At 45.5% G+C, this 27327-nt stretch overlaps 1 protein-coding gene across 4 annotated transcripts in view; it reads right to left on the reverse strand.

Annotated features, from left to right (window-relative positions):
* Positions 1-657: 657 nt before the first annotated feature.
* Positions 658-27327, reverse strand: part of LOC110485942 (alpha-1,6-mannosylglycoprotein 6-beta-N-acetylglucosaminyltransferase B) — a 161189-nt gene continuing 134519 nt past the window's right edge. The window contains exons 10-18 of one of the 4 annotated variants that reach the window (XM_036940613.1): positions 23752-23885; positions 22062-22192; positions 17288-17293; positions 11642-11800; positions 10922-11068; positions 10643-10759; positions 4514-4588; positions 3142-3431; positions 658-1766 (exon numbers count right to left, since the gene is read on the reverse strand). In XM_036940613.1, the coding sequence (XP_036796508.1) occupies positions 1568-1766; positions 3142-3431; positions 4514-4588; positions 10643-10759; positions 10922-11068; positions 11642-11800; positions 17288-17293; positions 22062-22192; positions 23752-23885 (1258 nt within the window). In that variant the 3' untranslated portion in view covers positions 658-1567. Of the gene's footprint in view, positions 1767-3141; positions 3432-4513; positions 4589-10642; positions 10760-10921; positions 11069-11641; positions 11801-17287; positions 17294-19822; positions 19826-22061; positions 22193-23751; positions 23886-27327 lie in introns of all 4 variants that reach the window. The other 3 variants (XM_036940614.1, XM_036940616.1, XM_036940615.1) reach the window with 3 other exon arrangements.

Genomic DNA, 27327 nt, shown 5'->3' on the forward strand with positions numbered 1-27327 from the left:
CTTCAAGCCAATGCTTCAATAGATATATAGTACACAGCAATCGATATTCACGATGAAGATTTATACCCCCTACTACACACAGCACATCCGACAGCACATCCAATACCATAGACATCCACTGTTATGGACCACTGTCGTCGCTACCATAGATGTCAACCTCCATAGACATATCAGAGGAAAACCATTGCACTCTCCCAAAGGATTCCTAGTTGGCGTAAAAACAGTTAGCTCCAAGACTCCATAGACTTGTTTCATATTCTGCTTCTTAGTAGAGGCCAGCTACTATCCTACTATGAGCATTGGACCGGTACATTAAGTGTTATGTTGGATCACCCACTCACTTCCCAAGGTAAGCACAAGTGCTGTGAACGCTGGCCTCAGAAGTGCATGTCTGATCTGGAAAACCAGAAAGCAGAACAGATATCTGATTCCCCCCCCCCCCCCCCCCTCCAACGCAACATATCGACAGTCTCATCCCCTGCTCCTGGCTGTGGAGGAGTGGAAGATCAAACATCTCTTATATCTCTCTCTCTCTCATGGATGGATGGGCAGGGGAGGACAGGAGGGAAATGGTAAATGAGCAGCCGGGGATGAAAGAAACCAAACTATTTACGAGCCGTGACAAAGACCGACAACAAAACGACAGCGACACTTTGATCTCTTTTCAACTTTTCGTTTTTTATTTTTTTTTCCCGTCACAAAACCGCCGAAAGGTTCTCAAAAACCCTCTGTTCTCGCAGTAAGCAGAGCTTATTCAAAAATAAGCTTTAAATCGGTTTTAGTCCATTTTAGCACAACGGAGCTGATTGCATCGACTCCGTTGGCAGTCAGGGTTATCTTAGTCGCACAAAAGAAACATTTCATCTTGAAAAGGAGGAGAGAGTCCAGGGAGAGAGTCTGAGTGTCCATCATCCATTGTCAAAGCGCAGCGCCAAAGAGAGAAGGGGAAAGGAGATTGGTTATTGACCCAAAGTTGGCGTTCCACTCAAAGGTCGCGTTTTCTCCCCCGGGTCAATTACTCTCTTAACTCCCTGGTCTTGGAGGGTTAAAGTCAAATTATTGATATTGGAGCAGCAAATCAATGTTCTTCCGGTCAATGGGTCTCCTCTAGGTATTAGTTAGGTAGCTAGCTAGACCGCAATATAGCCGTTTCTCCATTCCTGCGTTTTGCTGTGGCCACATGGTGAACGGTTATACTCGTTGCAGTATAGTCCAGCACATCTCTCTTAGGCCAGTGAGGAGCTTTGAGGCAAACCATCCATAGGCTCATGTCAGTAACATCTTTGTCCATTTGGAAACCAAGGACGGATGGGTGGGGGGAGGTGGTGACTATGGGACAATAACCCACTCAAGCTCAGAGGACAGAGGATAGCTCAAACCAAGTCTTCCAGTCGGGGGGGTCCTTCGGCTTTAGCCACCCCCTCTCCTAGCATCAAAACCAGGGCCGGTTCATTTTATAGTCCATAGTTTATAGTCTACAATTCATAGGCTATAACTAGAGCGCCTGGAGTTTTTCCTAGCCACTTAGCTGGGTTAGGCGTTCATTGGAAAAACTCCTGGCCCCTCCTCATAAGCAGTCTCGGCAGAGGGCAACCTGGCCGCGGCGGTAATCCCGGCAGGGGCAGAGGCGGCGGTACTTGGGGCTGAGGCCGGCACAGCTGTAGAGGAGGGGGTCCTTCTGGAGGCCGCACTCCCGGCGTAGGACGGAGAAGGCCGGGAACACATGGTTGACCTCCGCCTCCACCACCTCACACTGCACCTCTAACCTGGTAGGGGGAGGGGTGAGGGGTGGAATGTTTGATGAAGGGAGGGGGACGGGGTGATGCATAGAGAGAGCGAGAGAGAGAGAGAGAGTCCATGAGGGGAGGGGGAGGACGAAATGGGGGAAGAGGTAGAAGGGGAAATAGACAGAGAAACAGAGAGACACAGAGACACACAGAGAGACACACAGAGAGAGATGCAAACAGAGATGCAGAGAGAGAGACAGAGAGAGACACAGACAGAGACACAGCCAGAGACACAGAGAGAGACAGAGAGAGAGACAGAGATGCAGACAGACACAGAGCGAGACAGAGAGAGACACAGAGAGAGACACAGACAGAGAGAGAGAGACAGAGAGAGACAGAGAGACAGAGAGAGACACAGACAGAGACACAGAGACGCAGACAGAGACAGAGACACAGAGAGAGAGACACAAAGAGAGACGCAGACAGAGACACAGACATAGACACAGAGAGAGAGACAGAGAGAGAGACAGAGAGAGAGACACAGAGAGAGACACAGAGAGACACAGAGAGAGACAAAGAGAGACACAGAGAGACACAAAGAGAGACAGAGAGAGAGACAGTGAGAGACAGCGAGAGACACAGAGACAGACAGGGAGACACAGAGACAGACAGAGAGACAGAGAGAGACACAGAAAGAGACAGCGAGACACAGAGAGAGACAGACAGAGACAGACAGAGAGACAGAGAGACAGAGAGAGAGACAGAGAGAGAGACAGAGATAGACAGAGAGAGACAGAGACACACAGAGACACAGAGACAGAGAGACAGAGAGAGAGAGACAGAGAGAGAGACAGAGAGAGAGAGAGACAGAGAGAGAGAGAGAGACAGAGAGAGACAGAGAGAGACAGAGAGAGACAGAGAGAGAGACAGACAGGCATAAAGTAAAAAAGGAACCAAAGATAAAGAAAGGAAAAATGTGTTGAGCAGGATGGGTGATGAAGAGAAAGACAAGGAGAAAGGGAAAGATAAAAGAGGAGGAAGAGTTGGCGCTGCTGTGACACTCTTATCGTCTTCTGCTGTCAGTACAGGTCTCTAGATGGCGCCGACAAGACACCTGACATCACTGAGAAGACTTTGAACCTGACGTCCTTGCTGTAGCTGGTTGAGTATTACGCCCACAGACAGCCCTTAGGGAACGAACCACTGTGTCTTACCATTTGAGTGGTAGGGTGGTTACAGAGGACTGAGAGCCTTGTGTGTGTTTGCATGATTGTTAGTGACGTGGAGTGATTGTGTGTTTCGAATGTCTGCATATGTGTGTGTGGCTGTTAGAAACGTATGTCCAATGTGTGTGTGTGTGTGTGTGTAGGAATATGGCTTAATGTGAAAACAGGTGTGCCAAGGTGCCACTCACCCGCGGAGGGCCTCCTTGTTGTTGACGAAGCGGAACAACGCGGGCTCACACACCAGGTTGGCATGCTGGCACGCCTCCACACATGACTGGCCCTCCTGGGACGCCAGCAGCCTCAGGGAGCTGAGGGGGGGCCAGGCAGGGGGGGCGTTGGCGTTGGGGGCCCAGGTTAGGGCACTGGAGTTGGGCAGCAGGAAAAATTGAGGCCCAGGGCTAGCCGGACTACTAAGCCCCAGCTTGGAGGAGGAGGAGGAGTTGGCCGGAGGGAAGGGGGCCTCGGGGGTACAGAAGTCCTGGAGGGACGGAGGGAGAGGAGAGAGAGAGGGGAAGGGGATGTTGAACAACACAACACATAGGTAGCCTCTCGTGCTGTCACCCGCAGGAGATTTGTTTCTGGGCCGGCCCGAGATTCCATTATACAGAATGTGGTATTTTTGTTGCCGGTGCAAATAGCACACACAGACGCCAAGCTAGCTACGCACATTCACGCGCACGAATTGTCACTCCCACACCATACACAAACACGTAAGCCAACACAAATCAAAAGCCCGCTGACACGTTTTGCCTTTAGCTGTTGAATAAATCTACATTTCCAAACACTTCAGGGCATCGAGGGACAGAAATACAAAGTAAACAGACGTTTCTCTAACCTCCTCTATGCTGCACACCCCTCAAAATAATCTCCCATCAACCCTTCACCTATTCCCTGACAAAACTCGTCTGGGTCCAACAGCACCGGAGAGATAACTCGTTTTAAAACATGAAAGAGAACCGATTTGACATATCAGCCTATCAAGTCAGCCAGGCCAGGTTCGATTCCCACGGGGGACCAGTAGGAAAGTGTATGCACGCGCCACTGTGAGTCGCTCTGGATAACAGCGTCTGCTAAATGACACAAGTAAAGAATAATGTCAAGGACTGTATATTTACACAAACAGTAGAGGCTATTGCACAGAAACACACATTGCTATTGCACAGAAACACCCCGGGTACACGTGTTGGTTTTTGCCCTAGCACTTCACAGCTGATTCAAATAACCAACACATCATCAAGCTTTGATTATTTGAATCAGCTGTGTGGTGCTAGGGCGAAAACAAAACGTGAAACCGGGGGCAGGGGACCGGGTTTGGGAAACTCTGGTCTAGTCCACAATGAGAATCAGCGTTGATTGGTGACCTCTCCAGGTTGACTACAGACAGAGTGTGTGTGGTAAGCAGGCAGAATGGGCGGAAGACATTATGATAATATGTTTTGGGACAAACAGACACGGTTGAGTGCCTGCATGTATGTATGCATGTGTGTGTGTTAATGTGTGTGTGTGTTCTTGTGTGTCTGTTAATGTGTGTGTGTGTGTGTGTGTGCACGGTGAACCTACCTGATGCTGTATGTAGGCGTGTACCCTCTCCAGCATTCCCTCGCAGGTGTACTCATAGGGTAGGTATGGCTCGACCTGCAAAGACACACACCCACACACCCAGATTCCCACAGATCAGAACATTTCCACAGAATGTGTTGCTAGGCAATCAACATAACACCACTAAATGACCATATTTTCCAAATGTCAATATTGTTTTGCCCGTTTCCCCATCGTTCATCCTAATTGCAATAAATAGCCAATTCTACCCAGTTGACTGCTCAGTTGGTTGAAGTATTTAGCTATTTTTATTGACTTGGCCAAAGCTTCGGATACGGTAGACCATTCCATTCTTGTGGGCCGGCTAAGGAGTATTGGTGTCTCTGAGGAGTCTTTGGCCTGGTTTGCAACTACCTCTCTCAAAGAGTGCAGTGTATAAAGTCAGAAAATCTGCTGTCTCAGCCACTGCCTGTCACCAAGGGAGTACACCAAGGCTCGATCCTAGGCCCCACGCTCTTCTCAATTTACATCAACAACATAGCTCAGGCAGTAGGAAGCTCTCTCATCCATTTATTTGCAGATGATACAGTCTTATACTCAGCTGGCCGCTCCCCGGATTTTGTGTTAAATGCTCAACAACAAAGCTTTCTTAGTGTGCAAGAAGCTTTCTCTGCCCTTAACCTTGTTCTGAACACCTCCAAAACAAAGGTCACGTGGTTTGGTAAGAAGAATGCCCCTCTCCCCACAGGTGTGATTTCTACCTCTGAGGGTTTAAAGCTTGAGGTAGTCACCTCTACAAGTACTTGGGAGTATGGCTAGACGGTACACTGTCCTTCTCTCAGCACATATCAAAGCTGCAGGCTAAAGTTAAATCTAGGCTTGGTTTCCTCTAATGTAATCTCTCCTCTTTCACCCCAGCTGCCAAACTAACCCTGATTCAGATGACCATCCTTCACATGCTAGATTACAGAGACATAATTTATAGATCGGCAGGTAAGGGTACTCTCGAGCGGCTAGATGTTCTTTACCATTCTGCCATCAGATTTGCCACCAATGCTCCTTATAGGACACATCACTGCACTCTATACTCTTCTGTAAACTGGTCATCTCTGTAGACCAGTCACAAGACCCACTGGTTGATGCTTATTTATAAAACCCTCTTAGGCCTCACTCCCCCTGTCTAAGATATCTACTGCAGCCCTCATCCTCCACATACAACACCCATTCTGCCAGTCACATTCTGTTAAAGGTCCCCAAAGCACACACATCCCTGGGTCGCTCCTCTTTTCAGTTCACTGCAGCTAGCGACTGGAACGAGCTGCAACAAACACTCAAACTGGACACTTTTATCTCAATCTCTTGGACACTCTTACTGGCAGTTGTGGCTGCTTTATGTGATGTATTGTTTTCTCTACCTTCTTGCCCTTTGTGCTGTTGTCTGTGCCCAATAATGTTGGTACCATGTTTTGTGCTACTACCATGTTGTGTTGCTACCATGTTGATGTTATGTTGCCACCATGCTGTGTTGTCATGTGTTGCTGCCTTGCTATGTTGTTGTCTTAAATCTCTCTTCATGTCGTGTTTGTTTTGCCCTTTTCTTTATTTTGAATGTTTAATCCCAGCCCCCGTCCCCGCAGGAGGCCTTTTGCCTTTCGGTAGGCCGTCAATGTCATTAAGAATTTGTTCTTTACTGGTTTGCCTAGTTAAATAAAAGGTTAAATAAAATAAAAATGATTATTATTATAATACCAGGATTGTGTGTTTTCTTCTTAGCACGAGCGACTGGATACAGTATTACTTAACTGGATGTCCCTTTGGAACCAAGTGTCTCTGATAATACGTCGTAATATTTCAAGGAAACACATTTTTGATTAAGCACAAATAGTTATGTCCAACTTTTCCATTAGGAAGACGTGGAGCCTGAAAGTACACACCACATGTTAATAATGTATTCCCTCCAGTTTCAACAGTAGATCACGTGTCTAATGTTCCAAATCTCACTTGTAAACGATGCATCACTCAGTAAATCATCTTTTAATACAACATGTTTAACTGCATGTGAAATCTGACTTTTCCCATTTCAAATAAAGAAAAGCAAACCTGTAGAGAGGATTTATGAAAAAAAGTTACACGTCACAAATCTGATCAAAACATAAAGCAGAGCGAGGCACAGTCTCCACCTCCCTCCCTCTCTCCTTTCCTCCCTTCCTCCCTCACTGCCTCCCATTTATTAAAGAGGGATAAATATGAAAACAACAGGTCAGTGGGATGGACAGAATGAGAAAGGGGGAACATAGAGAGAGCGAGAGAGAGAGACCGAGCGAGAGAGAGACATAGAAAGAGAAATGGATAGGGATTTATGTGAACATGAAGAAGTGTCAGCCAGAAGAAATTGCTTGGTCTGCATGGCTGAGCATGTGGAGCCGCTCTGGTCAGAGAGCCAGCCCACAGACAAACAGGGGGAGTGTGCAGTCTCCAGAAAGGGGTGAAGTGGCCCATCAGCCACCTATCACTGGACGGACGGACGGACGGACGGACAGACAGACAGACAGACAGGCAGGCAGGCAGGCAGGCAGACAGGCAGACAGGCAGGCAGGCAGGCAGGCAGGCAGGCAGAGAGTAAGCGGAGGGGCACTGAGCTACGGCACGTCTGACAAGACACAGCAGACAGCAGGAGAGTGGAGAACACACACACATTTAGAGACACACACACAAACAACACAGCCTTATAGAGGCATTTTAATCGGCCTGTTTGACCTCTTGCTCAACCTCTCACACTCCCTGTAGCCTCAAGCTGACTGCAGGTTCCCATTAGTCCACATTTACTGCTAATTACTCCTTGGCTGTGGACACACTGTTTCCCAATGCTAGCATAGCATACACCACTGTCCTAGGTTAAATCATTGCAGCTAGCTCTTGTCCATATGGAGCTTTCGGAGGTGCATTTCAAGTGCACAGTATTTCCTGGATGGAGCGAGCTGAAACGTCATTTAAAAAAGCAGCGTCTCCCGATCAGTATCAAATCAAAATCAAATCAAATCGTATTAGTCACATGCACATGAAATGCATACTTACGAGCCCCAAACCAACAATACAGTTTAAAATAAATACAGATAAGAATAAGAAATAAAAGTAACAAGTAACTAAAGAGCAGAAGTAAAATAACAATGGCGAGACTATAAACAGGGGGGCACCGGTACAGGATCAATGTGCGGGGGCACCAGTTAGTTGAGGTAATATGTATATGTAGGTAGGGTTATTAAAGTGACTATGCATAGATGATAACAACATAGAGTAGGAGCGGTGTAAAATAGGGGTGGGGGGGGAGGCAATGCAAATAGTCTGGGTAGCCATTTGATTAGGTGTTCAGGAGTCTTATGGCTTGGGGGTAGAAGCTGTTTAGAAGCCTCTTGGACATGGATTTGGCACTCCGGTACCGCTTGCCGTGCGGTAGCGGAGAGAACAGTCTTTGACTAGGGTGCCTGGAGTCTTTGACAATTTTTAGGGCCTTCCTCTAGTATAGAGGTCCTGGATGGCAGGACGCTTGGCCCCAGTGATGTCCTGGAACCGTTCGCTCTACCCTATGTAGTGCGAACGGCCCAGTTGCCATACCAGGCAGTGATGCAACCCGTCAGGATGCTCTCAATGATGCAGCTGTAGAACCTTTTGAGGATCTGAGGACCCATGCCAAATCTTTTCAGTGTCCTGAGGGGGAATAGGTTTAGCTGTGCCCTCTTCAAGACTGTTATGGTGTGCTTGGACCATGTTAGTTTGTTGGTGATGTGGACACCAAGAGACTTGAAACTCTCAACCTGCTCCACTACAGCCCTGTTGATAAGAATGGGGGCGTCTGTCCTCTTTTTCCTGTAGTACACAATTATCTCCTTTGTCTTGATCCCGTTGAGGGAGAGGTTGTTGTCCTGGCACCACACGGCCAGGTCTCTGACCTCCTCCCTATAGGCTGTCTCGTCGTTGTCAGTGATCAGGCCACTGTTGTGTCATCGGCAAACATAATGATGGTGTTAGAGTTGTGCCTGGCCGTGCAGTCATGAGTGAACAGGGAGTACAGGATGGGGCTGAGCACGCACCCCTGAGGGGCCCCTGTGTTGAGGATCAGCGTGGCGGATGTGTTGTTACCTACCCTTACCACCTGGGGGCAGCCCGTCAGGAAGTCCAGGATCCAGTTGCAGAGGGAGGTGTTTAGTCCCAGGGTCCTTAGCCTAATGATGTGTTTGGAGGGCACTATGGAGTTGAACGCTGAGCTGTAGTCAATGAACAGCATTCTCATATAGGTTTTCCTTTTGTCCAGGTGGGAAAAGTGTACAGTGCAATAGAGATTGCATCATCTGTGGATCTGTTGGGGCGGTATGCAAATTGGAGTGGGTCTAGGGTTTCTGGGATAATGGTGTTGCTGTGAGCCATGATCAGCCTTTCAAAGCACTTCATGACTACAGACGTGAGTTCTACAGGTTGGTAGTCATTTAGGCATGTTACCTTAGTGTTCTTGGGAACAGGCACTAGAGTGGTCTGCTTAAAACGTGTTGGTATTACAGATTCAGACAGGGAGAGGTTAAAAATGTCAGTGAAGATACTTGCCAGTTGGTCAGCACATGCTTGCAGTACACATTCTGGTAATCTGTCTGGTCCTGTGACCTTGTGACCTGTTTAAAGGACTTAGTCACATCGGCTGCGGAGAGCGTGATCACACAGTCTTCCGGAACAGCTGGTGCTCTCATGCATGTCTCAGTGTTATTTGCCTCGAAGCGAGCATAGAAGTAGTTGAGCTCGTCTGGTAGGCTCGTGTCATTGGGCATCTCTCGGCTTTGCTTCAATTTGAAGTCTGTAATGGTTTGCAAGCCCTGCCACATCCAACAAGCATCAGAGCCGGTGTCGTACGATTCTATCTTAGTCCTGTATTGATGCTTTGTCTGTTTGATGTTTCGTTGGTGGGCATAGCGGGATTCGTTATAAGCTTCCGGGTTAGAGTCCCACTCCTTGAAAGCTACAGCTCTAGCCTTTAGCTCAGTGCGGATATTGCCTGTAATCCATGGCTTCTGGTTGGGGTATGTACCGTACGTACGGTCACTGTGGGGACGACGTCATCGATGCACATATTGATGAAGCCAGTGATTGATGTGGTGTACTCTTCAATGCCATTGGAGGAATCACGGAACATAATCCAGTCTGTGCTAGCAAAACAGTCCTGTAGTTTAGCATCTGCTTCATCTGACCACTTTTTTATTGATCTAGTCACTGCTTTAATTTTTGCTTGTAAGCAGGAATCAGGAGGATAGAATATGGTCAGATTTGCCAAATGGAGGGCTAGGGAGAGCTTTGTATGCGTCTCTGTGTGTGGAGTAAATGTGGTCCAGAGTTTTTTTCCCCTCTGGTTGAACATGTGACATGCTGATAGAAATTTGGTAAAGCGGATTTAAGTTTCCCTGCATTAAAGTCCCCGGCTTCTATGAGCGCCGCATCTGGGTGAGTGATTTCTTGTTTGCTTATGGCGGAATACAGCTCAATCAATGCTGTTTTAGTACCAGCCTCTGACTGTGGGGGTGTGTAAACAGCTATGAAAAATACAGATGAAAACTCTTTCGGTAGATAGTGTGGTCTACTGCTTATCATGAGATACTCTCCCTCAGGCGAGCAATAGCTTGTGCACCAGCTGTTATTTACAAAAATACATAGTCAGCTGCTTTTTGTCTTACCAGACACCGTTGTTCTATCCTGCCGTTACAGCGTATAACCAGCCAGCGGTATGTTGATAGTGTCGTCATTCAGCCACGACTTCGTGAAGCATAAGATATTACAGTTTTGAATGTCCTGTTGGTAGTTTAATCTTGCGCGTAGGTCATCGATTTTATTCTCCAAAGATTGCACGTTTTCTAGCAGAATGGAAGGAAGTGGGGGTTTATTCGATCGCCTACGAATTCTCAGAAGGCAGCCCGCCCTTTGGCCCCTATTTCTCTCCCTCGTCTTTACACAAATTACGGGGATCTGGGCCTGTTCCCGAGAAAGCAATATATTGTTCGCGGCGGGCTCGTCAGACTCGTTATATGGTTGTACAATCCTTCTCTGGTGGAACATAGTGTGTTTGGTCACTGCCAAAGAAACCAATGAGTCAAGAAATACATGAAATAACTGTACCTTGGTACTCATGATCTCTCTGATGGCAGAGTCAAACTCCTGGGAGTTGTTGTAGTCTACTGTCATGACGTGGGGCCGCCCAATGTACTGCTCTGCGTACGGGTGCTGGGACGACACCTGAGAGGGGCGGAGTAAAGAATTAGTAGAATATTCCAGTTTAAAGCAATATTCTGTGATGTATAAGTGGCACATTTGGTGTACAATCGGGAATGTTGGTAGTTAATTTTCAACTGAAGAGTGATACAGTACTAGATACGGTGTTGACCAATGGGAGCTCACCTCTCGAGACGTTGGCTTGCCTCTGAAGAACTCGTGATTGAGCGAGCTGTGGGGTGGGTGGAACTTGGGCTGCAGGTAGATGCACCCATTGGCTATGGCCTCCAGAGGGGCTGGCCCTTCGTAGGGGAAACCAAACCCAATGAAGAGCTGGTGGAGGAGACGAAGATGATACCAATTAGGATAACCATCAGTTATTTTATTAATGCTTGTCAATTGAAAATGCTGCCATTTACAGATATACCAGGGACTGGAAGGTAACTGTGTGTTGGCCTTGCATGGATGCTGTTGTAGTTAGTGCTGGTGCAACAGTGGTGTGTGTGGAACTAGTGTGTGTGTGTTGTGTGTGTGTATTATGTGTGCATGCATAGTGCCTGAATGCGTTTGCGCACGTACAGATCTAGGATCTTAATTTGAGCCAGTTTGCTGCAACAGGAAATATGCATTATTATGAGGATTATAAGGAATGGACATTGTTTGTATGGGTTGATACATTCCCCGTAACTGAAAATCAAGTCTGTTACAAAATTACAAAAGTTACAAAATCAAGTTACAAAATTACAAACTTAAGAAGCCTTTTTAAACCTCGAATACACTTACATTTCCTGCATTGCAGGAAAGTTATCCTGCAACAGGGTGATCCAATTAAGATCCCACGTCTGTAGTGTGCTACCTCTTGCGTATGTTGTGTATCATCTTGTGTGTGTGTGTGTGTTCCAGTACCTTGGCCTTGCGGAGCAGCGTCTGCAGCTCGTGCTGGGGCAGCAGGCCGTGGTTCTTGACGTAGGCAGGCACCTCGGGGGGGCGCTGGGTCTCGTAGTACACCGTCCCGTGGACCTCCATGTACCTGTGGAGGATCTGGAGGAAACCCTCCTTACCCTGCTGATAGGCAAGGAGGAGGGAAGAGAGAGAGAGAGAGAATGTAAGAAAGTGAATGGGGAGTTGGTGAGCGAGGAGAGGAAGTGGGACGGTGGAAAAAGTCATGAGTGGGTGAGAAAGGAAAGAGAGAGAGTGAGAGGGTTGAGTTTGAGGGAGAAAGTGGAGGAGCACGTGCGGATGGGAGAGGGGGAGGGGGAGAGACGGAGGGAGCGAGAGACAGAGAGGGAAGGAGAGATGGAGAGAGAATGAAGGTGGTAGAGATGGAGAGCAAAGGAAGGAGTGAGAGATGGAGAGGGAAGGAAGGAGAGAGAGATGGAGGGAAAGAAGGAGGGAGATGAGAGGTAAGGAGGGAGGGAGAGATGGAGAGGGAAGGAAGGAGGGAGATGAGAGGTAAGGAGGGAGCGAGAGATGAGGGAAGGAGGGAGATGAGAGGTAAGGAGGGAGGGAGAGATGGAGAGGGAAGGAAGGAGGGAGATGAGAGGGAAGGAGGTAGAGAGAGATGGAGAGGGAAGGAAGGAGGGAGATGAGAGGGAAGGAGGGAGGGAGAGATGAGGGAAGGAGGGAGATGAGAGGGAAGGAGGGAGATGAGAGGTAAGGAGGGAGGGAGAGATGGAGAGGGAAGGAAGGAGGGAGATGAGAGGTAAGGAGGAAGAGATGGAGAGGGAAGGAAGGAGAGAGAGATGGAGAGGGAAGGAAGGAGGGAGATGAGAGGGAAGAAAGGAGGGAGATGAGAGGGAAGGAAGTAGAGAGAGATGGAGGGAAGGAGGGAGGGGAGAGGTAAGGAGGGAGAGAGAGGTGGAGAGGGAAGGAGGGAGATGAGAGGGAAGGAGGGAGATGAGAGGTAAGGAGGGAGGGAGAGATGGAGAGGGAAGGAAGGAGGGAGATGAGGGGGAAAGAGGTAGAGAGAGATGGAGAGGGAAGGAGGGAGGGGAGAGCTGGAGAGGGAAGGAGAGACAGAGAGAATGATGTGATTAGAGGTGATGCGTTAATGGCTGTGTGTGTGATTGTTTATGAGTGTGCATATAAATGGCGTGTGTGTGTTAGTGTGTGTGTTAGGGTGTGTGTACGCGTGATAATGCACTATGACTGTTTAAGTGTGTGTGTATGAGTGGTTGTGAATTCACTGAGGGAGTGTGTGTGTGTGCTGTGTGAACGTTAGCATCTTCACACAGAGCGAGGCAGAGCCATTGCCTGTTAGTGAGCGGGGCATTTAATGTGACAGACCCCTTTAGAAAACCCAAAGAGACACACAGTGCCGCACTGCCGTGGGCCGTCAATATGAATGAGGGGAAGTGCTAGGGATCTGGCATGGTTTCCTGCACACGTGTGCACACACACACACCCTTTCTCTCAATCCCTCTCTATCTTCTCACACACATTTCTTCCCGGCGCCAGAGAGCGAGGAGCGAGGCGTCCATGTAGGGACGCAGGGAAAAAAATACTGGCAGACTGCCAGTACCACCCCAGGCACCCAGGGGGCAGCAGCAGAGCACAGCATTAGCCAGCCTGTGACAGCCGGTTGCACTCATCTCCTTACTGGCTGCTATGACATCCCTCTCCCTGACCTATCTGTGGAGCTCTCACACGTCTCTACCTATCTGATTGGTTCATTCAGTGGTTTATTCGGACGCCCATTGGCTTTTGCTGAAGCATCAGCTACTTTTCCTGGGGTCCACAAAAACACAAAACATGACAAGTAACAAAACACTGATACACTGATGGACAAGGACAGTCACACGCATTTCATATACAACAATATACAACCAATAATACAAAATAAATAATAATAATAGTATGAACGTGTGTGTCTTCATAGTCCCACCGTTCCATCATGCAGTAATGGGGCTGTAGGAGTAAAGACTGTAAAACAGCAAGCCTGCCTGTACATTGAAATGAATAGATTGTGCCCATACATTGAAATGAATAGATTGTGCCCATACATTGAAATGAATAGATTATGCCCATACATTGAAATGAATAGATTGTGCCCATACATTGAAATTAATAGATTATGCCCATACATTGAAATGAATAGATTGTGCCCATACATTGAAATGAATAGATTATGCCCATACATTGAAATGAATAGATTGTGCCCATACATTGAAATGAACAGATTGTGCCCATACATTGAAATGAATAGATTGTGCCCATACATTTAAATGAATAGATTATGCCCATACATTTAAATGAATAGATTGTGCCCATACATTTAAATGAATAGATTATGCCCATACATTGAAATGAATAGATTGTGCCCATACATTGAAATGAATAGATTATGCCTGTACATTGAAATGAATAGATTATGCCCATACTTTGAAATGAATAGATTATGCCCATACATTGAAATGAATAGATTATGCCCATACATTGAAATGAATAGATTATGCCCATACATGGAAATGAATAGATTATGCCCATACATTGAAATGAATAGATTATGCCCATACATTGAAATGAATAGATTATGCCCATACTTTGAAATGAATAGATTATGCCCGTACATTGAAATGAATAGATTATGCCCATACATTGAAATGAATAGATTATGCCCATACATTGAAATGAATAGATTATGCCCATACATTGAAATGAGTAGATTATGCCCATACATTGAAATGAATAGATTATGCCCATACATTGAAATGAATAGATTATTCCCATACATTGAAATGAATAATTATAAATAGGGAGTACACATATCTATTGTGGCATACAAGCAAACCACATCTACGCACAATAACAGATGTGCTTTCTGGCTGATTCTATACAGTGCATTCATGTGCCGAAGCAACAGTACATCTTTCTTCTGAGAGGCACAACCTTTAAACCCAGTAGCGCATCTTAAGTCGATATGGAGGCTTTGTGTTTTTCGTGTGGGTGAGAGAAGTGCAAAGATGTTGACAATAAAAGGGGATGCATTTTGAGGTGAGAGATGTGTGAGAGTGTGTGTGAGCGCACTCGTGTGTGTGTGTGTGTGTGTGTGTGTGTGTGTGTGTGTGTGTGTGTGTGTGTGTGTGTGTGTGTGTGTGTGTGTGTGTGTGTGTGTGTGTGTGTGTGTCCATGCGCTTCACCTGTGTGTGTTTAAGCATGGGCACCCTTTCATAGCTAGCCTCCACGTCTGAAAAACAAAACAACCCCTCACCCCCTCAATGTGAATCAACCACAGCCCAGGTCTCCTTATTGACTTCCTGCTTCCTGGAAGCAGCTTCTTAAGAAGCTTACTGTATCCCTGTTCTATTGTGTGCTCGCCCTGTAGGCTGTGCTGTAATTGGTTGGCTGCTGCGATAGATGGTTTCCTATGAGGATTTTCCCAGCCAATTAGGAGATTAGCCAACGCTCTGAGTGCACCAGACACTATGAATTAGAGCCAATGAAACAGAGAGAGAACCACACACACCCAGACGCTCACACACGGATGTAACCCAGGCTTAGCCCAGGCTAGCTAATCCTTGACCTGGCTTGACTGGGCCAGGCCCGTGCCACATTAGTAATGCTAATTATCTAACCTGGACTCTATTCTCAGGAATCAGTTCATATAGATCAAGGTTGGGTTACGAGAGTGTGAAAAACGGCCGGGACTCGGGGAAGATGAAAGTTTTATTTATACAATAGAAGTCATCCTGAACTTTGTGTGGTGGGTTTAAGCTTGTTTGACTGGGTTTCAACTCAAGTGAACTGGACGTCTTGCCAGGAAATGGCCTGTTGGGGGACTGCAAAGAGAGAACGAGAGAGAACGAGAGAAGAGGAAGAGACATGGCTCTCGGGTGTGTGTGAGGAGGAGTGTGTGTCTGTCCTGGAGGTAGTGTAATAACGACCTGGCGCACACCCCCCCCCAAAAAAGTGACCAAATCAAGCTTCATTTGTACGGCACATTTCAGACATGGAACGCAACGCAACGCAATGTATTTCACAAACGAATAAAAAACGATGAAAATGAAAGCTGAAATATTTACTACACAACAAACGTAAGATACAAAACAAAATAATGACAAGAACTAAACTACTAAACCCCCCCCCCCCCCCCTAAGGAAAAGCAAAGCTAAAAATAGGCGTTTTAAGATCTCTTTTAAATTACGTCCACAGTTTGGGCCTCCCTCAGGTTCTCTGGCAGGCAATTCCAGAAGCCGGGAGCATAATAACTAAAGGCGGCCCAAAAAAACACCCCAAAAAGTTGGTGGAGGTTCTGACTAAATGGCGAGTAGGCTATACAAATGAAGAAAAATAATTGTGTACTCTATATACAAGCTCCCAGTAATGTATTTGGTGAACCAACGTTTCGGCATCACTTTACCTTCTTCAGGGTGAACATACAGCAGAGGAGGCTGCTGAGGGGAGGACGGCTCATAATAATGGCTGCAAAGTGGGCGAATGGAATGGCATCAAACACGTGGAAAAAATGTGCTTGATACCATTCCACTAATTGGGGGGGGGGGGGGGGGGGGGGGAATGAACATACTGGCACCAAAAACACAAAGCACCTGCAGGCCTCTGCAAAACTCTATCTTCCTCTCTCCATACTCACAATTTCAATTTTTGAGGAGGCTGGTTGCCAAGACAAGGAGCGATATCCCAGGCAAAAAGCACAAGAAACCCCCTATGCCCATTGGAATACGAGATGGAGTCATCACAATATTGTTTACGGCTTTGGCCTGCCTTACAGGCCCGACTCACAAGGTTAACATTTCAGAAATCAATACTAGTACTATCCCTTAAAACCCAACACACACCTCTCCTCTACTCATGTCTCCATGATACGACTAAGCCCAATACCACATAGCGCAAGCAAGAACTATCGATTTGTTCGACAAATTGCCTCAAGCAGCAGAAAGAGAGACTGCAGAAGTTAACCCCCCAAAAAACAACAGTTTCGAGAGCGTTGAGAAAGATAGAACCACTACTTCATAAAATGGGCACGTGAAGTCTGGGTCCGCTCCAGTATTTTGGATTGGACCAGATGTCCTAGTCGCTCGCCCAGTATTCAGAAAGACATCTGTGGCACCACACAGCTTCCCAGTCCAATAATATTTCTCTCTCTCTCTCTCTCTCTCTCTCTCTCTCTCTCTCTCTCTCTCTCTCTCTCTCTCTCTCTCTCTCTCTCTCTCTCTCTCTCTCTCTCTCTCTCTCTCTCTCTCTCTCTCTCTCTCTCTCTCTCTCTCTCTCTCTCTCTCTCTCTCTCTCTCTCTCTCTCTCTCTCTCTCTCTCTCTCTCTCTCTCTCTCTCTCTCTCTCTCTCAGCGGTGGACTGTTCAAACCACTCGTGTCTCGTCAATTCACCATTATCTCTACACGAAACGTGCATAAAAGAAAAGGCAAAGGAAGGCATTGTGATAGCAGCTGTATGCGAGGTCAAACTGACAACCCCAGGAGTCTGTATTGGGTGTTCATAGAGAGTGTGATCATGGAGGAAACGGTGGACTGAATGTATGAGCCCAGGTTTAAGTGAGAGGGAACAGGGCCGGTGTGTTTCGGCTGAGAAGAGTCTTACCTGGAGCTGCAGCAGAGTATATCATCCACCAAGATGCAATGGAGAGACGCACGGGAGGAAGAGAGGAGGGGACAGGAGAGAAGAGAAGTGTCGAAGAAGAGAGGGGAGAAGAATGCGGAAGGGGACAGAGAATCGAGGAGGGGAAAGACAAGAGAAAGAACAAACAAATATTCAACTCCATCTGTCATGTATTGCATTTCCCCCCTTCTGTTCCTGTAAAGCGGCAATTGCTCGACGTTCGCACGCCGTTTCTAAAATATCTTCTGTCTCGCCTTGAGATGCAAGACTAAACCATTGAATGAAAATCCGCGGGAATTGCCGCACGCCAACAGAGGCGGAGGGGGAACAAAGTTACAGCTAAGCCAGGTCTTTAAACGAAATCCAGTCTCTCCCTCATCGAATATGCACTGTGAGCAACCAGGCTGCTTTTGAAAGGAAATGTTGCTGCAAATGAAGGCTGTAGGACTCCGTTAAATGCATCCACGTGCGGCTGTGTGCCAAATGTAATATCTTCTATAGATAGTAGATACATGGCATGTCGATCGTTTGGTCTGTTATGCAGTTAACAGCTCTGCGCTGTTATTTTTTTTTTTACATCTCTGTAGTGTATACCGGGGGAGTGATAAGTGTGTGAGTGTTCAGGAGGGGTGTGGTAACTTAGTGTGGATGAGGATGTGAATAAGATTGTAGCCCCTCAAGTAGTTGATATTGATTTAACCTCTTGTTCTTGACCGTAGGAAATGGAAGTGAGCTGATTTAACATGGTACTGCTTCTCATCCATATTGAGTCTGTCTGTGAGTCTCCGTGTATCTATTGGACGGTCTGTCTAAAAACCTGTTTTTGCTTTGCCATTATGGGGTATTGTGTGTAAATGCACTGTATGTTTATATGTATTTCAATTGACTGACTTCCTGATATGAATTGTAACTCATTGAAATTGTAACTCGTTGAAATTGTAACTCGTTGAAATTGTAACTCGTTGAAATTGTTACTCGTTGAAATTGTTGCATGTTGCATTTATACTTTTGTTCAATATAATATAATATAATAACACACGGGCATATATTTGGGCTGCAATTTCAGAGGCTGGTAACTCTGGGTCTTCCTTTCCTGTGGCGGTCCTCATGAGAGCCAGTTTCATCATGGCGCTTGATGCTTTTTGCAACTGCACTTGAAGAAACTTTCACAGTTTCCGCATTGACTGACCTTCGTGTCTTAAAGTAATGATGGACTGTCGTTTCTCTTGGCTTATTTGAGATGTTCTCGCCATAATATGAACTTGGTCTTTTACCAAATAGGGCTATCTTCTGTATACCACCCCTACCTTGTCACAACAGAACTGATTCACACTGTGAGTCTCCATTAACTTTTAACAAGGCACACCTGTTATTTGAAATGCATCCCAGGTGACTATCTCATGAAAGCTGGTTGAAAGAATGCCAAGAGAGTGCAAAGCTGTCATCAAGGTTTGTCTAACACTTTTTTGGTTACTACATGATTCCATGTGTGTTATTTCATAGTTTTGATGTCTTCACTATTATCCGACAATGTAGAAAATAGTTTAAAAAATTGACGGGTATGACGGGTACTGTATATATATATATTGAACAAAAATATAAACGCAACATGCAATAAGGAAATCAGTCAATTGAAATAAATTCATTAGTACCTAATCTATGGACTTCACATTCCGTCTCCCACAGTTGAAGTGTACCTATGATAAAAATTACAGACCTCTACATGCTTTGTAAGTAGGAAAACCTGCAAAATTGGCAGTGTATCAAATACTTGTCCTCCCCACTGTATATGCAGTATACTGTAGTCACACATTAAAATGCAAAAACTCAGTCACGCAAAGCACAAATAAAACATCACCGATCACAGAAAAACATTTACATTCCTCCACAAATAAATCCCCAATCAATACTTTAAATTGCCCGAACGGCACCAGAACATCAAGATGAAACGTTTTCAGAATTTTGTTCCAGCAATACAGTGCATTCAAACTAAAAGCAGGTTTATCTAGCTCGGTGGAGACACTAGGAACCTCAAGAGTTAACCAATCCTGTGAACGGATTAGGCAACTCAGGTGGCTGTACCTCAACAGCAAAGTTAGATAAGACGAAAGCTTATAAAGTATAGCCTTGGAAAGAAAAAGGGAGTCATGTAGAGATAGATCTAAGGGTCTTTGGCGAAGTCCAGCCAACCTTTTGACACAGGATACAGTGATGAGTATCAAAACTGTCGCCTGGAACAAACCGAAGGGCACTATGGTAGATGGCATCCAAAGGTTTAAGAGTAGTAGCAGCTGCACTTTGATAAATAACATCACCATAATCAAGAACAGATACAAATATTGACTTAACAATCTGCTTCCTACTGCTTAGAGAAAGGCACCATCTGTTTCTATAGAAAAAGCCAACTTGAAATCTTAGCTTCTTAAACCAGCTCATCTATATGTTTTGAAACGTCAAATCCACATCAATCCGAAGGCCTAAGTATTCATTCTAAGAGCACAGGGATATTCCGGGTACGAGCTGGATGACATAAAGCAGATCTAGATTAAAGATCAGACATGCTTCATTCATGAAGGGAATTTGAACTGCTCTACCAAAATCTAAAAAGATTTCACCCCCCCCCCCCCCCCCCCCGGCTCTTTACCCGACTACGTATAACTAATGTCAGTGGGATAATTATCTCTCTGCACGCAGACCTGGACTGAAATAGTGTTTGAAATCTTTTAAGTACGTTAAGTGTTTGCTTGAGCCGGCCTGGAGCGCTAGGTGGGCACTTTTGGGACTATCCCATTTCATACGGGCAAGCTACAGTGCCTTGCGAAAGTATTCGGCCCCCTTGAACTTTGCGACCTTTTGCCACATTTCAGGCTTCAAACATAAAGATATAAAACTGTATTTTTTTTGTGAAGAATCAACAACAAGTGGGACACAATCATGAAGTGGAACGACATTTATTGGATATTTCAAACGTTTTTTAACAAATCAAAAACTGAAAAATTGGGCGTGCAAAATTATTCAGCCCCTTTACTTTCAGTGCAGCAAACTCTCTCCAGAAGTTCAGGGAGGATCTCTGAATGATCCAATGTTGACCTAAATGACTAATGATGATAAATACAATCCACCTGTGTGTAATCAAGTCTCCGTATAAATGCACCTGCACTGTGATAGTCTCAGAGGACCGTCAAAAGCGCAGAGAGCATCATGAAGAACAAGGAACACACCAGGCAGGTCCGAGATACTGCTGTGAAGAAGTTTAAAGCCGGATTTGGATACAAAAAGATTTCCCAAGCTTTAAACATCCCAAGGAGCACTGTGCAAGCGATAATATTGAAATGGAAGGAGTATTAGACCACTGCAAATCTACCAAGACCTGGCCGTCCCTCTAAACTTTCAGCTCATACAAGGAGAAGACTGATTAGAGATGCAGCCAAGAGGCCCATGATCACTCTGGATGAACTGCAGAGATCTACAGCTGAGGTGGGAGACTCTGTCCATAGGACAACAATCAGTCGTATATTGCACAAATCTGGCCTTTATGGAAGAGTGGCAAGAAGAAAGACATTTCTTAAAGATATCCATAAAAAGTGTCGTTTAAAGTTTGCCACAAGCCACCTGGGAGACACACCAAACATGTGGAAGAAGGTGCTCTGGTCAGATGAAACCAAAATTGAACTTTTTGGCGACAATGCAAAACGTTATGTTTGGCGTAAAAGCAACACAGCTGAACACACCATCCCTACTGTCAAACATGGTGGTGGCAGCATCATGGTTTGGGCCTGCTTTTCTTCAGCAGGGACAGGGAAGATGGTTAAAATTGATGGGAAGATGGATGGAGCCAAATACAGGACCATTCTGGAAGAAAACCTGATGGAGTCTGCAAAAGACCTGAGACTGGGACGGAGATTTGTCTTCCAACAAGACAATGATCCAAAACATAAAGCAAAATCTACAATGGAATGGTTCAAAAATAAACATATCCAGGTGTTAGAATGGCCAAGTCAAAGTCCAGACCTGAATCCAATCGAGAATCTGTGGAAAGAACTGAAAACTGCTGTTCACAAATGCTCTCCATCCAACCTCACTGAGCTCGAGCTGTTTTGCAAGGAGGAATGGGAAAAATGTCAGTCTCTCGATGTGCAAAACTGATAGAGACATACCCCAAGCGACTTACAGCTGTAATCGCAGCAAAAGGTGGAGCTACAAAGTATTCACTTAAGGGGGCTGAATAATTTTGCACGCCCAATTTTTCAGTTTTTGATTTGTTAAAAAAGTTTGAAATATCCAATAAATGTCGTTCCACTACATGATTGTGTCCCACTTGTTGTTGATTCTTCACAAAAAAATACAGTTTTATATCTTTATGTTTGAAGCCTGAAATGTGGCAAAAGGTCACAAAGTTCAAGGGGGCCGAATACTTTCGCAAGGCACTGTATATGCCATTGGATGAGGTAATGTTTTTGGTTCTAAGTGGTACCAAGAACGAGATAAGAACTTAGTTTAGGAGACCAAACTGAACGATGATTTATAGCCAATGCTGTCTGGCTATGTGTGTCTTTGCTATAAAGGATCTCAGTTGCCAATATGTAAGCACTCTCAGAGAATTAATTTATGACACTGAATTGATCTGAGAGTCACAGGGCTATGGTGAAGCTCATATAATAAAAAATGTACTTTATGATAACTCTGACTTGTGTGTGGTTTGCTTTCTCATGATTTGGTAATACAGGAAATTTCCACGACAATGTGTTTTGCCTACCTTCCACATGCTGGCCTCCTTGCCGTAAACCACAGCCATGTTGTTGACCTTGTTCTGCATGATGCTACTCTTCTCGGTGTCGTTCAGCTCCTCAGACACAAAGCCCATGAACGAGTTGTCTGGAGTGTGGGCTGAGGAGAGGAGGGTGAGAGAGAGGGAGGAGGGAAAGGGCAGAGTGAGGGGAAGGGAGAGTGACAGGGGAAAAGATTGAGACAGATACAGAAGAGATAGTAAACACACAGGTGTATACCTTCATCTCATTTGAACGTGAGCTTAACAATATCCTCAGTAAAATGTGAAGAGGTTCTACTGATATTGATATGGCCTGTGCCTCAGTCTAATTCTAATATGCTAATTCAAAAAGGTATTGTAAGTGTGGCTAATCTAAAAGCTGTCTGTATGCTAAAGTCCTGGCATTGTTGTGTTAAGTGGTATGTTAAACCTAGGTGGATTCTGCAGGTATCTATTGTGGGTGCATTATAGCCAGGTGGATAGGTACAGATGTAGGATCTTAATTTGAGCCAGTTTGTTACAGCAGGAAAATAATCCTGCAACAGGAAAAGTTCATTATAATGTGGATTATAATGAATGGACATTTTTTGTAGGGGTTGATACATTTTTCGTTAGGGCAAATCAAGTCTGGCATTTTAAATGGAAATTACAAACTTTAGAAGCCTTTTAAAATCTTGAATACACTAGATGTTTGCATTTCCGTCTCTGCTGGAAAATGCTCAGCAACAAATCAGTGATCATCTGTACTGGTGGTGCAGAATATATAGCGATGCTAAGTGGTGCTGTGGAGGATGGAGTGGGTGAGGGTGGATAAAGTCAAGTGCTCTGTTAGCTCAATGACATGCTATGAAAAGCAGAGCCAGTCAGATAGTGAAGGCCAGGGCTCTATGATGGTAGAATCCTACTGTGTCCCACTGTGGCCTCCCAACTCTCACATCACTGTGGCCTCCCAACTCTCACATCACTCTGGCCTCCTAACTCTCACATCACTCTGGCCTCCTAACTCTCACATCACTCTGGCCTCCTAACTCTCACATCACTCTGGCCTCCTAACTCTCACATCACTCTGGCATCCTAACTCTCACATCACTGTGGCCTCCTAACTCTCACATCACTGTGGCCTCCTAACTCTCACATCACTCTGGCCTCCTAACTCTCCCATCACTCTGGCCTCCTAACTCTCCCATCACTCTGGCCTCCTAACTCCCCCATCACTCTGGCCTCCTAACTCTCCCATCACTGTGGCCTCCTACCTCTCACATCACCATGTCCTCCAAACTCTCCCTCCTAACTCCCTCCTAACTTTCCCATAAGTAGTTTTGGACTTGACATCCAATAATAGTGAACTAACCTTTTTAATATGCCATTTTCCAAAAGCAAATAATAATTGAGCCCCCAACAAGCACATGGCTATATTCAGGTCTTAATTGTAGCCCTCTTCCCAATACACCTAATATCTGCTGAAAGTTTCATGGGTGGTGCTTTGCCTTGGACCCTGGCACTCCTCCCCCTGAATCGCTATAATATAATGACGTTGTTTACGTCCAATACTGTTGTAGACTGAATCAACAATCTGAGACCAGGAAATCTTACAGATTGGGCCTTTAATCATAGTCTCTGCAACCATCCATTGTGTTGTAATACTAATGAGTGATAACCCATATTGATGTATACTTACGGAACATGGTCATGTACTGTCTGGAGTTGAGGTTCCAGTAGCCCCAGTTGGTCCTGTAGCCGTGCAGGGTGGCGTAGTCCTCATGGTTGTAGGCCGGCTCTGTCCCGAAGGTGTCAATCACACGGATGTGGCACCTGAAATAAGGAGCACATTTTAACACGACACCAGCGAGCAAATCTACACATCTGACATTTCCTGTCAAAAGTGGGTACTGGTATTAAATGTGAGATTAATTTAAACATCATGTGTATTTCTGAACATGCTGAAAACTGTCAGAACAGACAACGCCCGACTTCTGAATGCTTGTTTTTGACATGAATGTTTTGTATGAATGTAAATAACTAAATAAATTACGTCACAATAGATTTTTAGACGGAATTAATCATTTCAGTAATGGCCACAATGCATCACCACCGCTCTTTTCCCCCGAAAGCCTTTGTGTTTTCTCAAAGGCCGTAATCACAAGTGGAGGTCTGTGTTGGTTAATCGGTCTTTCAAATAGTGTGTGTGTTTGTGTGTGTGTGTGTGTGTATATTTGTCTGCTCGATATGCAGGGTGTGTGTCTGTTTGACAAGCTATGCATATGTGTCTGTCAAGAGAGAACACAGAAAAAGCAACGAAGGTTAACTACCATCAATACCGGTTTTCAAGACACACATTGCTGAACATACTATCGACACTACGGCGACAAAGGTTCACTATGAAACGGTTGTAAAGTAGCAGTTAATAGATATAGCTGTGCCTCTGTTGATGGGAGAGGGGCATCAATCATTTCTGTTGTTCCAAAAGCTACCAAGTGTTGTTTGGGAGCTGAGATGGAAAACCAAGTAATATAAGCAGAATTAAAGGCCAGTTTACCCTCTCAGAAATGTAAGGGCACGTAATTGAACTAGACGCAGCATGGTAAAGTAATGGCTATGGGGAATACTGAGAAATTGGGTAATAACTATCTCTTGGAATCAAGGAAAAATGGTGACATGGTAACTCACGGATTCCCTACACACGCTCCAAAGCCCTAACAGTTCTGCCCTGGGCTTTGCCAGTCTAGTGAGTGTTAAATCCGGCCACTGTCTGAGCTCAGGGACGATTAGTAGAAGAAGCTGAAGACCAGTGAGAGCCCAGGGCATTTCCATGGAAAAGAACCCACGCGCACCAACATGTGAAGTACGTAGGAGCATATCAAATTGGGTGTCAGATGAAAGCGAAGAGTCTATATTTTTGGGAAATGAAGGCATAGATACATTTTTCTTTCCATTATCTAGCTTAAAAACTCGGCATAAGTAAAGGCTTTTATTTATGGAGAAATAGATGTAAAAGGGGTCTTAGGGATTTCAAGGTTTTACTGCTAACCTACAAAGCATTACATGGGCTTGCTCCTACCTATCTCTCTGATTTGGTCCTGCCGTACATACCTACACGTACGCTACGGTCACAAGACGCAGGCCTCCTAATTGTCCCTAGAATTTTTAAGCAAACAGCTGGAGGCAGGGCTTTCTCCTATAGAGCTCCATTTTTATGGAATGGTCTGCCTACCCATGTGAGAGACGCAAACTCGGTCTCAACCTTTAAGTCTTTACTGAAGACTCATCTCTTCAGTGGGTCATATGATTGAGTGCAGTCTGGCCCAGGAGTGTGAAGGTGAATGGAAAGGCTCTGGAGCAACGAACCGCCCTTGCTGTCTCTGCCTGGCCGGTTCCCCTCTTTCCACAGGGATTCTCTGCCTCTAACCCTATTACAGGGGCTGAGTCACTGGCTTACTAGGGCTCTTTCATACCGTCCCTAGGAGGGGTGCGTCACTTGAGTGGGTTGAGTCACTGATGTGATCTTCCTGTCTGGGTTGGCGCCCCCCCTTGGGTTGTGCCGTGGCGGAGATCTTTGTGGGCTATACTCGGCCTTGTCTCAGGATGGTAAGTTGGTGGTTGAAGATATCCCTCTAGTGGTGTGGGGGCTGTGCTTTGGAAAAGTGGGTGGGGTTATATCCTTCCTGTTTGGCCCTGTCCGGGGGTGTTCTCCTGACCCCTCCTGTCTCAGCCTCCAGTATTTATGCTGCAGTAGTTTATGTGTCGGGGGGCTAGGGTCAGTTTGTTATATCTGGAGTACTTCTCCTGCCCTATCCGGTGTCCTGTGTGAATTTAAGTATGCTCTCTCTAATTTTCTCTTTCTCTCTCTCGGAGGACCTGAGCCCTAGGACCATGCCTCAGGACTACCTGACATGATGACTCCTTGCTGTCCCCAGTCCACCTGGCCGTGCTGCTGCTCCAGTTTCAACTGTTCTGCCTGTGATTATTATTATTTGACCATGCTGGTCATTTATGAACATTTGAACATCTTGGCCATCTTCTGTTATAATCTCCACCCGGCACAGCCAGAAGAGGACTGGCCACCCCACATAGCCTGGTTCCTCTCTAGGTTTCTTCCTAGGTTTTGGCCTTTCTAGGGAGTTTTTCCTAGCCACTGTACTTCTACACCTGCATTGCTTGCTGTTTGGGGTTTTAGGCTGGGTTTCTGTACAGCACTTTGAGATATCAGCTGATGTACGAAGGGCTATATAAATACATGTGATTGATTTGATTTGATTCTTAGAAAATATACCAGAAAAGGTCTTAAAAGGTATCAGAAATACAGTACCAAGCAAAAGTTTGCACACACCCACTCATTCAAGGGTTTTTCTTTATTTGTACTATTTTCTACATTGTAGAATAGTGAAGACATCAAAACTATGATATAACACATATGGAATCATGTAGAAACCCAAAAAGTGTTAAACAAATGGAAATATATTCTATATTTGAGATTCTTCAAAGTAGCTACACTTTGCCTTGAAGACAGCTTTGCACACTCTTGGCATTCTCTCAACCAGCTTCATTAGATAGTCACCTGGAACGCATTTCAATTAACAGGTGTACCTTGTTAAAAGTTAATGTGTGGAATGTCTTTCCTTCTTAATGCGTTTTTAGCCAATCATAGCCTTGGTTTCTCAAATTATTGCCTCGCCTGGTTCACCAATTACTTCTCTGATAGAGTTCAATGTGTCAAATTGGAGGGCCTGTTGTCCGGGCCTCTGGCAGTCTCTATGGGGGTGCCTCAGGGTTCAATTCTTGGACCGACTCTCTTCTCTGTATACATCAATGATGTCACTCTTGCTGCTGATGAGTCTCTGATCCACCTCTACGCAGACGACACCATTCTGTATACTTCTGGCCCTTCTTTGGACACTGTGTTAACAACCCTCCAGACGAGCTTCAATGCCATACAACTCTCCTTCCATGGCCTCCAATTGCTCTTAAATACAAGTAAAACTAAATGCATGCTCTTCAACCGATCGCTGCCTGCACCTGCCCGCCAGTCCAACATCACTACTCTGGACGGTTCTGGACAACTACAAATACCTAGGTGTCTGGTTAGACTGTAAACTCTCCTTCCAGACTCACATCAAACATCTCCAATCCAAAGTTAAATCTAGAATTGGCTTCCTATTTCGCAACAAAGCATCCTTCACTCATGCTGCCAAACATACCCTTGTAAAACTGACCATCCTACCAATCCCCGACGATGTCATTTACAAAATAGCCTCCA

This window comes from Oncorhynchus mykiss, chromosome 13 (genome assembly GCF_013265735.2).
Source record: "Oncorhynchus mykiss isolate Arlee chromosome 13, USDA_OmykA_1.1, whole genome shotgun sequence".
Taxonomy (NCBI): Eukaryota; Metazoa; Chordata; class Actinopteri; order Salmoniformes; family Salmonidae; genus Oncorhynchus; species Oncorhynchus mykiss.